The sequence below is a fragment of the Silurus aristotelis genome (assembly GCF_946808225.1).
Source record: "Silurus aristotelis genome assembly, chromosome: 23".
NCBI lineage: Eukaryota > Metazoa > Chordata > Actinopteri > Siluriformes > Siluridae > Silurus > Silurus aristotelis.
Window position 1 is genome coordinate 12,812,667 of NC_139596.1, and position 12,734 is coordinate 12,825,400.

The 12,734-nt window shown below is 36.8% G+C and overlaps 1 protein-coding gene across 1 annotated transcript; it reads right to left on the reverse strand.

Annotated features, from left to right (window-relative positions):
- Positions 1-556: 556 nt before the first annotated feature.
- Positions 557-12,531, reverse strand: thbs4a (thrombospondin 4a). Its single transcript, XM_083526633.1, has 21 exons — positions 12,315-12,531; positions 11,612-11,809; positions 11,235-11,482; positions 11,042-11,144; positions 10,871-10,953; positions 10,655-10,706; positions 10,398-10,552; positions 9,031-9,168; positions 8,537-8,614; positions 8,254-8,439; positions 8,067-8,171; positions 7,559-7,666; positions 7,322-7,481; positions 5,395-5,513; positions 3,837-3,889; positions 3,562-3,743; positions 3,237-3,464; positions 2,851-3,047; positions 2,449-2,621; positions 1,511-1,650; positions 557-1,423 (listed from the first exon to the last, which is right to left on the reverse strand). Exons 1-21 carry the CDS (start codon positions 12,391-12,393, stop codon positions 1,341-1,343), a joined length of 2,868 nt encoding a protein of 955 aa, XP_083382759.1. The 5' UTR covers positions 12,394-12,531; the 3' UTR covers positions 557-1,340.
- Positions 12,532-12,734: the final 203 nt, after the last annotated feature.

Here is a 12,734-nt window from a genome sequence, read left to right on the forward strand (position 1 = left end):
TTAGTTTAAAACCTCAGTTGATACAGATGCTGAAAAAACCATGCAATTCCTGATTTCTGAGTAACAATAACTCTGACAAAATATGTGCAGACTTACTTTATTCTCTTTCGACATGTATATCTGTGAATAATTTGGTGCTCTATATTGTGATATTTGTGTCTAAAAAAATGTTCTAGATGAAGGCTAGATCTTTGAAGAAAAAAAAAATCTTATTTTTATTTAAGTTTTTTAAGTTTTCTTTTATTGTTTAAAGAGGACCACTATACACGTTCACCCTATTTACAATGCTGTAATTTCTCGTTTTCCTCTGATTCTACTAATGTTGCATGCCATAATTGTATGTTATTTGTTTTTTTTCCCCTTTTCCAAAAGTGTACATATGTTTACAAAAATCTGACCATCATTTTAAAATATACCTTTTTATGTTGTTTTCTTACCTGGTGAAGATTTTCAGATAATTATAAAAGGACTCGAGCCTAACTGTGTGAACCTGTACTTTTGAGGTTTAAACTTTTAAATTAAAAACAAAAAAAAAAAAAACTAAATGTTATGATCATTTTCTGTGGAAAAAGGCTTTTAATTGCATTTTGGTTCATCATGACACTGAACTGGTTTAAAAAAAAAAGTGAGGAAAAGATTCGATAATGTTTTTTGAAGCTAGAACAGTCATAAAATTGAATATTTTCTCTTTTTTAGACCAATTTTTTCATGTATACAGATAAAACAACCACCAATAACAACAAACTTTGGATCTTTTACAACAGAATTTGACATGTACACAGACAGACTGCTCTAAACATGAATTTCTTCAATTTCATTTTCCTTATATAGCATTCAACCCTATAAACCCCTAGCATATTAGTCAACATTCATCTTAAAGCATATTATTCAGCAACTATTCTGTATTATTATTATAATTACTATTAATAGGGATTATTAATTCATTAATTACTAATAATTGTGTACAAGATTCTCATGTCCCAAAGTGACCATTAGTTACTGTCAAGCTCACTGACTGTTTGTTTTCTACTGAACACTGAATACATCTATTATGTGAGTAAACACAATGAAGTATTTCTGCTCACTTGAACTCCGTAGCTGACTCATAGCTGACTCGTTTTGTAACCTAAAGCAGACTTTACCAAAGAATTCTTCCAAAGCAACTGCAGCTTGGTTATCATACTCTTACATAACTGGTTTATTTGTAGCCTGCTTAATTATAAGGGACAATATTATGATTATTAAATAAACACTAACCAGCTCATTATATTTAACCAACACACCCTTTTGCTTCCCTCAAACGATTGGCCACATAAGATTTTCTTAGCCATTCCGCTGTGTTACTGTGCAGTATTATCCTGTGTATCCTCTTTCCTGGTGGAGTTCTGTGTAGTGTAATCCTGGTAGTCTTCAGGGATTGTGTCTGTAATTGCAACATGTATGTTCTATTAAATATTCAGTTCCTTCAGGAAATCCGAGGTGCCGAATTGTTCAAAAGCAGTTCGCTTACCGTTGCAGCGATATTTCAGGTTGGACCAGATGATGTTTTCCTGAGAGAAGCAGAACACTCCGAGACGGCCACCTCTCATGCTTGTGTCGATGACCACGCCGGAGTCAGCCACCAGGTTGGCGCCTTCATAAAAACGCACCCTTTCCAGAAAAAAAAAATCAAGGATGTGGTTGATAAAAGACATTATTTCTACCAAATGGTGTGTAAAAGTATTGATAGTTTTTCAGGGTTGCGTACGTTGTTGAAAAGGTCTGCTGTCATGATAAAAAGCGTCCTCTGGAGGCGAATCAGTGGAAAGAGCACGGTGCATGGAGAGCACTATGTATTATTAGGTATAATTGATAGTTTATATCTTTATATTTAGTAATAAAAATGGTCATATTTATTTCATTTAGCACATTTTCATGTTTTTTTTATTTTGTAATTTTTGTAATAAAATTCAGTACTAGTTTACATGGAGTTTTTTTTCTTTTTATCCCATTTTAAAAATTAAATAATCATTTGTGTAATTGGTTATTAGCAATCCAACCTAGCTATCGGTATCAGTAAAATCCACTATCGGTCGACTTTTATAAGTTCAATCTTATATCACAATAAAACATCCAGCTCAGAGAGCAATTTCACTGAATGTTTTTATTTTAGACTTCAAAAAACATTGACTTCTCCTTTGTGTTCTCTTTAAAGCAGATGCACATGTGCTTTCCAAACCACTTGAACGCTGGTTTCAGAAGAGAACCTATCTGATTGACAAAAAAACTGACCGGTTGGGATTCAAGTTCGTTAGTTTAGACTAGTTTACAGAAGCTTGGGTTCAAACAGATATGAATTTTCCATTGATGTAACTATTTCATGAGTAAATGTCACAATTTTCAATATTACAAAATTGTACTGACCTAAAAAACATTGAGACCTTGTACTTCATGGCTGAGCCTTCTTACCTGATGTATCCAACTTGAGGTCGATGCTGCAGGTTCCAGCGGTATGAGACCTTGTCCTTCCAGCCCACATTGCGAGGATCTTTCCACAGCAGCTGCACTTGATCCTTGGTGTTTCCCGTGTGCCACAGAGAATTCCTCAAAAATTCACCCGGCCCAGTTTTGGATTTCACAGCCTTGGTGGAAAAAGAAGACATATTAATCTAAATCCCTATATTTATCGTTGGCAAATATTATTTTGTTTACTCTGAGTTGTACTGCACATCATTTAAGGTCAGTACTCAAGCTCTGAAATTAATAATAGTTAATAATAATAATCACAGAGACTGATGATATTCCCAGCATTGTAATTATAATTTCATGTCAAAAGCTAATGGAAATGTAAGTGAGGGACAGCCGCGGAACCTTGAGCTGGATGCCAGGTTCAGCCACGGCTCTGAACGGCACAGCCTGCCAGTAGGTCTGCTCGGTCTGCTTCCACATAACCACATAAAAACTGGACGAGTCCTGGTAGCCAAAGATGAATCCAGCGTAATCATCATCAGTCACAGTGTTCACATGGAAAGTTCCCTCGAAATCCACACCACTGAAGGCTGTGTAACCTGAGAGGAGCATCAAGAACAACCTGAAGTGTTTTATTTAGATTATCTTGACATTTTATTGCTGCCATTTAAAAAAGCTGCTCTCACTGATTTATGATATTCTTACTGCTCTATTTTACTCAACATAATTAATCCCTGCTGTGGTTCACATTGTGTATTTTGTATTTGATTAATGCCAGCCAGACCTACCCACAGCGAGTCCTGGATCGCTGTTCATCGTCTGAACGATCTCCATGCCCTGATTGAGAACAACCCAGTTGGGGTCAATCTGAGCCTCGCCTTCTGGGTCAAGCACCACAGTCTGATACGCTCTGAAGTCCGTTAATGTGATCTCGGCATTTTCAGGACATGGGTCGATCCTGTCAATCATCCGGTCTTGGTCGTAGTCTCCAGTACAGGCATCTCCTATACTGTCATCTAGTCAGGGTACAGAAAAACAGAACTACATACCAAGAGAAAATGTATAATGAGGGGTAAACATATACATACATAATCCATATTGTTGTTTATGTACTGTCTTTATCAGCTTGGTCTGGATTGGGCACCAGTCTGCAGTTGTCTACGTTATCCGGAATGCCATCGTTATCATCATCATCATCGCATTCGTCTCCAAGCCCATCCTTATCTGTGTCTAACTGAGCACTATTGATGACTGTAGGGCAATTATCTTTGGTGTTCTGGTGTCCATCCCCATCACTGCAATCACATGTAGTTTTAGGAATGGTGTATAAACAGAGAAACAGCCAAAAGTCAATTCACAATATGGTAAATCTACAGTAATTGCTTTACCTGTCAGTATTCGTATCACAAGTGTCTCCTACAAGGTCATCGTCCACATCTGACTAGAAGACCAAGCAACCAAAAGCAGTGAGTATAACAACCAAGTGAAGTTTTTCTCCATCCCATTTCATTTTTTTTTACTTGTGCAAATAAAAGTTCGTTTCACATACAATCGTGTATTGGTCAAAAAGTGCAGGATCCTTAACAGTAACTAGAATAAAGACAATAGCAGGGTGTACAGCATTTTACAACAAATCATCTAACTTGACCTAGAAACTGCCACTGTTATCATAAAGGATATGATGCTCATCCTAAACATCATCTCAACATGGTAAGTACTTTATGACTACTTAAATTAATGTTTTTCTTTTCTACTGTTGAATCTTGCCTTATATTTTATATACCAAGACTATTATACTGCACCTTTGCACTGCCAAACTTTTATATACCCTGCACTAATTGTACAGTCAATGTCTTTATTTTTATTTCTTACTTTATTACTTCATTTGTTTTTTCCTAGTTTTTATAGCACCAGCACACCATGACAAATTCATTGTACATGCAGTGGTGGATAAAGTACACAAAGCATGTACTTGAGTTACAATAGAGATACACCTAGTGCTCCTTTCACTTGAATAACAGTACAAAAGTATTTGCATTCAAATGTACTTAAGTATCCAAAGTACTATAATTTATTATGGCTAAAATTTCCGTCCTTATAATGGTTTTCACAAGTCTCTTGCTTAATGTAAAAATATGTTTGTTATCCTTAACACACCGATCTAGTAATAGAATGATATTTATGAGTCAAACACTGATTGATATTTATTACAATTATCATGAACCCAAAACCTTTTGAACTACAAAGAGGTCACGGGTGATGTGGCAAGTTCAGTCATGAGTTTTCTTCTTCATTTATTCCTCTCAGAATGATCTGTTTGCTGTTGAACTGATGCAAACTGTATGTAAGTGTAAGTAGATACACCAAGCGCCAATCAAAACAAGTTTACAACAGAGCGTGTGCCTGATTGGTGGCTTGATGTTTGACTGATGTTTGATGTTTGACTGATTTCGCCAAATGTATTTGAGTAAAAAGTAAGATATTAGGCCTTGAAATGTAGTGAAGTTAACATAAAAGTTTCCCTAAATTGAAATACTTTAGTCAAATATCAATGCATGAAAAGGCTTCTTAAGTATGTAAGTAAATAGATGTGTACATGTGTCTACATGTAACCCGCGAATAAAGGTAATTCTGATTTCTGAGTGTAGAATTCTAAATCTACACTAAGACTATAAGAATACTACGCACCCTAAACCTCTAAAATGCCTATTGTTTAAAGTTAGACATTATCTATTGTTAAAAGTGCTATACCTAAATGCCGAATTGTATTGATCGTGTATCATCTGGAACCAAAACATCTGGAACCAGAGCATTCCTAGATTTCTTTTCTGAATTTTAAGCCCAACTGTTTTCCAGGAACTTTATAAGCGCTATACAGATAAAAAAAATTTATTGAATTGAATAATGGCACTACTTAAAGCAACTATGAAGTGGAGTGTATTGTACCTGGTTGGGGTTGTGTGCATCAGGGCAGCTGTCACAGGAATCTCCCACACCATCATTATCCCTGTCAAGCTGGTCATAATTGGGAACTCTTGGGCAGTTGTCCAAAATATTTTTTATCCCTACCCCCCAAAAAAACACACACATGCAAACACAGTTAAACGTGAATTCCTCAAATAAATGGATGGTGCAAACGGATAAGAATTTTGGTGTACACAGCACAATAATGCCTTGTGTATGTGTTGCATATTTCAAGCCATGTGTCACAAGGTGGCAATGTTTCCATTAGACCTTTTCCAAAAATAGTTTCCACTGGTCATTAGCTCCTGGCTAGGCTTCAGGGTGAAAATGTGGTTTGTGCCCACAGAGACATGACCAGCATGTGAAAGATCGAGTCAAGTGTCTGGAGTCAGGCCTTTATGAACAGACTATAAATGTCGAGCTCTGCCTGGGCTTTACTATCGCTGTGCTTCAGAGGCGCTTTATCGATACAGCACTTAAAATGGATTGGCAGTAAAATTGCCCCTTAGGCTAACTGAAAATTTAATAAGGAACCTCTTGAGGGGAAAAAAGTTACTTCTAATTGGAGTTTTGAAGTATGCAGTTGCAGTGTTTCTTTTATTTTAACTCCACAAAAATGACAAGGAAGTGCAAATCTGTAGGGGGGGATAACAGGCTGACAGAAAGAAGGTATTATAAAACACAGTTTCTGTGTCTAAAAGAAAACAAATGTGCCTGGAAAAAATGAGCAGGAGCTGTGTGTTTCTGTAGCAGCACATTTAAACCCTTCACATGCTCAAATGTCGACTCGAAAACGTTGTGTAGTTCTAAAAACCTGAGTTAAATAGATGAATTGTACATGTAAAGTACAGAAGTAAAGTTATACCCGAGTTAATAAATTCCCCTAAAAGTAAATGAGGTTTATACATTTACAGGTTACATTTTACAGGCTTGTTTCCAATTCCACGGAATAATTATCCTAATAATCAAATCTATTTATAAAAACACACCCTGACATATTAAAAGCACCTTAACTTTACAATAGGAATACTTTCTCATGTTATCATCACTACTAAAGACTGTAGAAAGGACATTATTTATAATCTTACACTCCAGTGCTCATGTTAGATCTCACTCTCCAGTGTTCTGTGTTGTTTTAAAGACTATAATCAGACTCTTGATGTCACTCAAATGAGGATGGGTTTCCCTTTTGAGTCTGGTTCCTCTCCAGGTTTCTTCCTCATAACATCTAAGGGAGTTTTTTCTTGCCACAGTCGCCATGGCTGCTCATCAGGGATAAATACACATTGTTCACCTTTACTCTTAAATTCTGTAAAGCTGCTTTGAGACAATGTCTGTTGTGAAAAGCGCTATAGAAATAAACTTGACTTGACTTGACTACTACTCTGTCTCATCTCCTAAGGTAAAAATAAGTCATGACAGTTTAACATGAGTCTCATCACCTATTAACCTGACTGATCTCTGTACACACTAATATTTTTGAGGAGATCATTTCTCATGAATTATTATTTGTACATTTGAAACCTACTGTTGTCTATAATTGTAATGAGTAGAAAGTGCACTTCTCTGGTTGATAATGACAACTAAAAGGATGTGACAGCTCATTATTATTACGGGAATTCTGAAAGCTGGTATATGATTAGAAATGGAATTAATTGTTTATTTCCTTTTTTGCTTTTGGCTCTGATCAATCATGATTATTTAGCTTGTGGGGGTAAAAAAAAAAATCACTCTTGGTAGCTTATGAGGTCTGTTTGTTTAACTGGCTCCTAAAAGAGGCTACAAGACATTTTTACTTGCTCTACCCACAGTATAGAAAAAACATACATCCAAGCAGACAGCAGCAGATCTCTGTTGTCCTAATCAGGTTTCTAAATGTGCCTTAGATCGCAGTGTGCAGCTTTATTACCATCGCCATCCATATCATCATCACAACTATCTCCCCGTCCATCCTGGTCCGTGTCCCGCTGGTCTGGGTTATTTACATTTCTGCAATTGTCACATGCGTCACCATGAACATCTTCGTCACTGTTTTTTTGGTTTATGTTTGGGGTCAACCAGCAATTGTCCTGTTTTGTAGAAGAAACATTCATTTAAAAGGTAACAAAATCTGCTGTATTAGGAGGAGATGATTACTGGTGTATACCTTCTCATTGATGATCCCATCGCTGTCTGCGTCTTCATCGCAGGTGTCGCCTTTTCCATCACCGTCTGCATCTTCCTGGCCTGAATTTGGTACATACATACAGTTGTCCTGGAAACAACAACATTAATGTGATCAGTCATTCACATAGAAGAAGCTAAAAATTAAGAGAAGCCCATATTTAATTTCAATCACATGCACAACCATGCATTTAATGACTAGTGTGGTGAGATAAAATGTAATATAAATGTAGAAAAGATAAAAGTTAAACAGTAAAAATGACAATTATTTTTAATTTACAAATACAATGAGAAGAATGAAATATAATTTCAACTATAACAAAACTGGAAAATGGAACGAAGTAAAATAAAAAAAAAAATAGGAATAGAATTTACATACAAAGCAGCATTTACATTCAAGAATGAAAAAACAATATGCAGCTGTGCAAGATCTGAAGACATGATATTATTTGTGCAGTAGTATGAAATAGAGAATGCCCAATATTGTTCACCTTTTTACAGTATGTATCCTGGCAAGGAAGTTTCGTGTCAGGGTAAGCGTCGATGTCCGTATCCTTTCCACACACGTAGCCATTACCAGCCCAGCCGATGTTGCACTGATTTAAGAGACAGATATTACAAAATGCCTGCTTTAAACGAGGCTAATTCACACCACTGCCACTGATCTGAACACCTCACCAAACAACTGATGCTTCCATCTCTCTCCACGATACACTCTGCGTTAATGTCACAGGGGTTGTGCTGACCGTTTGCACACAGCCTTGTAGACAGTCCAGCAGGATGATCAGGATCAGTGATCTGCCTGCAGCCATTGTTTTGGTCTCCAGTGAAACCAGGCTTGCACACTCCACAGTAGAATGAACCCTAAAATTGGCTTGTTTGATTTATTAACACTGTGTGCAGGAGGAAAACAAAATATAGACCGAATCATGATTAGTGAGATGATCTGTATATATCTTACCATCGTATTGTGGCAATAGGAATTAGGAGTGCAGCCTCCGTTGTCCACACTTTGGCATTCTTCTATATCGTTACACACCTGACGCATAGATTCATAGATGCATAGAAGGTAATGTTTTTGCAAGAGCCAAAATATAACAGGATTTTTGATAGACAGTGGATTGAACAGCAATAAATAAATAAATAAAAATACCCTCTGTTGAACTTTGCATGTCTGATTGTGGAATTGCAGTGGCCTTAAATCCAGGAAGGAGTGCAGAATTAAAAAATTATATCAATTGTCCAGAAATTTACTTCTAACCCCTGAGTGGTTCTTTTGTTTGTCAACTGATATAAACTTGATAAAAGTTTTTCCCTTTCAAAAAACTTTTGAGTGAATGATCATTGGGTTGTGCATCACTCATATCAAAACCTCAGCTGAGAAATAATTAATTGTTTTTCTTTAGAAATAGTTCCAAACATGTGTATGAAGTTGCACAGTAACAATTTCCTCACCTGCTTACGTAACTGAGCCTGCTCGATGCCTGCACCGTGCAATTCCGGCCCACTGTATCCACTGGGGCATTTTTCACACCGGAACCCTGGGACCGTGTTAATGCACCGCACACCAGTGAAACAAGGGCTGTACTGACACTACAAGCACACAAACCACAAGACACCAAAAAGAAAATCTCTATATATCTTCATTTGATTACAGCATGCCAGTATTTAAATGAGTGTGTTTGGAAGTGATTTGCACTTGTAGAGAGAGATTAACTTAATCGTTCATAAAAATCTCTTTTAAATCCAAATTGCTCGACTCAAACAATGACTGTCTTAATGAAGCGCAAATGTAGTCATAATAAAGTGCTATTATGTTGGTTTTATTGAAAGGTTTGTTTGTTCCCCTGAAGCAGAGCCATGAGAGGTAGCATAGCATTCTGCTGTGTAATGGAAAGAACACTGAATAACCGTTTGATCACTTACGCCGCTTACGAGAGAAAACTGGTGTGCAACGAATCTTTTCAAATCAAGATTATATCAAATCAAGTCCTATCTTTTTAAAGACGGACTTGATTTGATATATTCATGTATAATGGGGTGTAGCATAATGCACAATTCTCTTTTTCTGTATCTGTGTAGTGCTTCAAAAATTACTTCTGGTTTCCAATTTAAACCTGACTAGGTGTGGCCTAAACCAGTAAGGTTTTATTAAATTTTTTTGTATACAGACATGTGCAGTTACCGCCCCTCGCCCCCTTTTCCCTGTCATATTTGAGCTAATAAAAAACATAAACAATGAATATGAAAGATTTAGAAAGTCATTACTAAGGATGAATTACATGAACGTCTTAAAGTTTATTAATCACTCGCAGCCACAAACTACAAATCTGAGTGCTCACCTGCATAAACATAAAAACCTCTTACCCATGTGTGATGCCAAGTAACCCTTTATTTCTCTTTTTTAAACAAAATTATCAGTGTATTTGTATTAGATTGTAACATAGAATTAGTTTATAGCATTCATATTTAGTTACATGTCAAGTGAATTATAACCAACACACCAAGGTCTACAGTCTCCTTCTTTTTTCGGCTGCTCCTATTAGGGGGTCACCACAGTGGATCATCCGTCTCCATACCCCCCCTGTCCTCTACATCTGCCTCTTTCAAATCAACCACCTGCATGTCTTCCCTCACCACATCCATAAACCTCCTACTTGTTTTTTGTGGGTGTCACTACAATTTAAAGAGGCTGACAAAACATTTACATTCTGCTCCTGTTAATATTGTAATACTGATCACAATATCATAATCACAATAAAATGATTGCAATCATTTTTATGCAGCATTTTGTATTTTCTTGGAAATTTTGAAAGTTTTACCTCATCCACATCCTCACAGTGGACTCCATCACCAGTATAGCCTTCAGGACATGGGTCACACTTGGCACCATGCTCTGTGTCAGTACACATACTTTGCTGGAAGCAGACTCCTGGACCACACTTGGTTGATGTGTCTGTCTCTGGGTTCTGCCCATCTATATATGAACCCGACACATAAGATTGCAAACGCGTATATCACTGGATTGAGTGGATGCAATTGAGCATATGACTGTATCAGGTCTGTGCAAAAGACTTACCACATGGAACACACTCCATAATTATTCTCCTTAAATTTGCAGTCTCCTGGAGCTGGAAAAATAATAATAATAATAATAATAATAATAATAATAATAATAATAATGTAAAAAAGAACAAAAAGGCGAAGAAAAGGAAGAATCTAGACAATCATTCTATTTGTGTCTATTTTTTTTACATTCAAGGTCTTAATATATACTTCTCAAAAAACATGCCACCTGACGGTCCATTTTCTCTTTCAGTTCTTGGATCATCTGTACAAGCTCAAACATGGGGCCTGGCTCCAGCTTTGATGAGAGGCCTGTTGGAATCATTGGGCTATTATAATGCTTTTCCTTCATGCTATAATGGCAGATCAGAAACTAATGACACCATAAAAAGCCACTCACCTACAAGCTGCAGTGTTTCACCCTGCTGCAGAGAACAATCTTGAAGCTCCACGACATTCTCTATGGATTCACCCAGGACTAGCTTAAGGTCTGACACACTATCCTGAAATAATGGCATTTGGCATTTGGAAATATAAGGTCAAACCAGTCAGTATCAACAATTAATATTCAGACCTAAAAGATAAAGGTTTACCTCTGATGTAGTGGGCATGGTTTTTAGTGCCACTCGATTATGGCCAGAAGGTAGTGTCTTAAACGCAGCTGGCAGTTCATTTACTATCTCCACCAACCTACAGTCCACATACAGAGCCATGCGAGGAGTGCCATGTGTCAGCCCACTGAAGTGCAGCAGCACGTTGTGTGTCTGACCATCAGCCAACAGCACTTTAATGAAGCTGGCTGTACCTATCTTTCCATTACTTTTCAGATACCTCAGAGAGACTGAAAGCAAGAAACAGAGAGTTCTGAATGTGTCCAGACATTTGAATTTATCATAAAGACTATGAAAAATTTCAACAATTCCCAACTAGTACTTTTTTTATAAAAACCCAAATGATAAAGCAAAGTTACCTTTGTTGAATTTTCCATGTACAGTGAATTCAAAAAGATCGCTGTTATCTGAAGGGTTGTAAATATGAAAAACGCGCACGGGAGCTTTATTCTGGACCTGAAAAGTTGTCAGGATGTAAGCGTCATTCACGTTCTTATTCTTCAATCCTCCTTGCAGTAGATCAGGCAAACAATCAGGAGACACCAGAAGATCATAGACTGCACATACAGAGATCTGATTATTCTCATTTTCCAGAGTAGATAACCATAAGGTAATGCAACAAAATACAGACTATTTAATTCAGTTTCAATTTAGTTTTCACTTTGCTGAAACAAAAAAAGTAAAAAAAAAAAAGCCCTATATTTATGGGCTAATTCAGGTCTGAACTTTCATATTGTACTTTCATAAGAAATGCTGTGTTTGCAAATGTGCCTCATTTCAGTGGAATGCATGTGAAATATACAACCACTGCTCACTTCTAGGTTTGCATTGAGTTCTTTAAGCCATTTTTAATTCTCACCAATCAGGTTCAGATGGAATATTCCTGAATATTTTCCTATCAATTATTAGACTTTTTATTCTATAAAATATCTAATAATAGCACAAGAAAGAGCACAGCATTGTATTTCTGCGGTTCTTAATACCATTCCTTATAACTAAAACTGTTCTAGACTGGGCATAACTTCAACAAGAAAATATAAAATGTTAAAGTCATTCACTTACTAATTCCTTGGGAAGTCACAATATGGGTTAGCTGCATAACCACATTTACACTGAACAATACTTTTGCCCATATGACCATCTTGATGATTCACGTGGATAGAATAGAAGAAATGTTGCCTTTCCAGTCCAGTGAATCGAGATCCTACAGAAGTCTCAGCTGCAGCATCCGCATATGTGGAGTAGCACTCAAAACAGCAGTGTTTTTTCCTTTGGATCACTGCAGCCCAGCTGCTGAATAAGAACCAGATAGGTGCCTGGGAGATTTATGCTTTTCAGATGACATTCAACATGGAAGGTGTGACCAAGTACCTCCTCCAGTAGGTTCTCCAGCTCTTTTTCCCAGGATGTATCCATTTTACAGAAAGGCTTGCATCCTGAAAAGAGATTTTAAACTAGGATTAGTTTATCATGAGGTTTAAA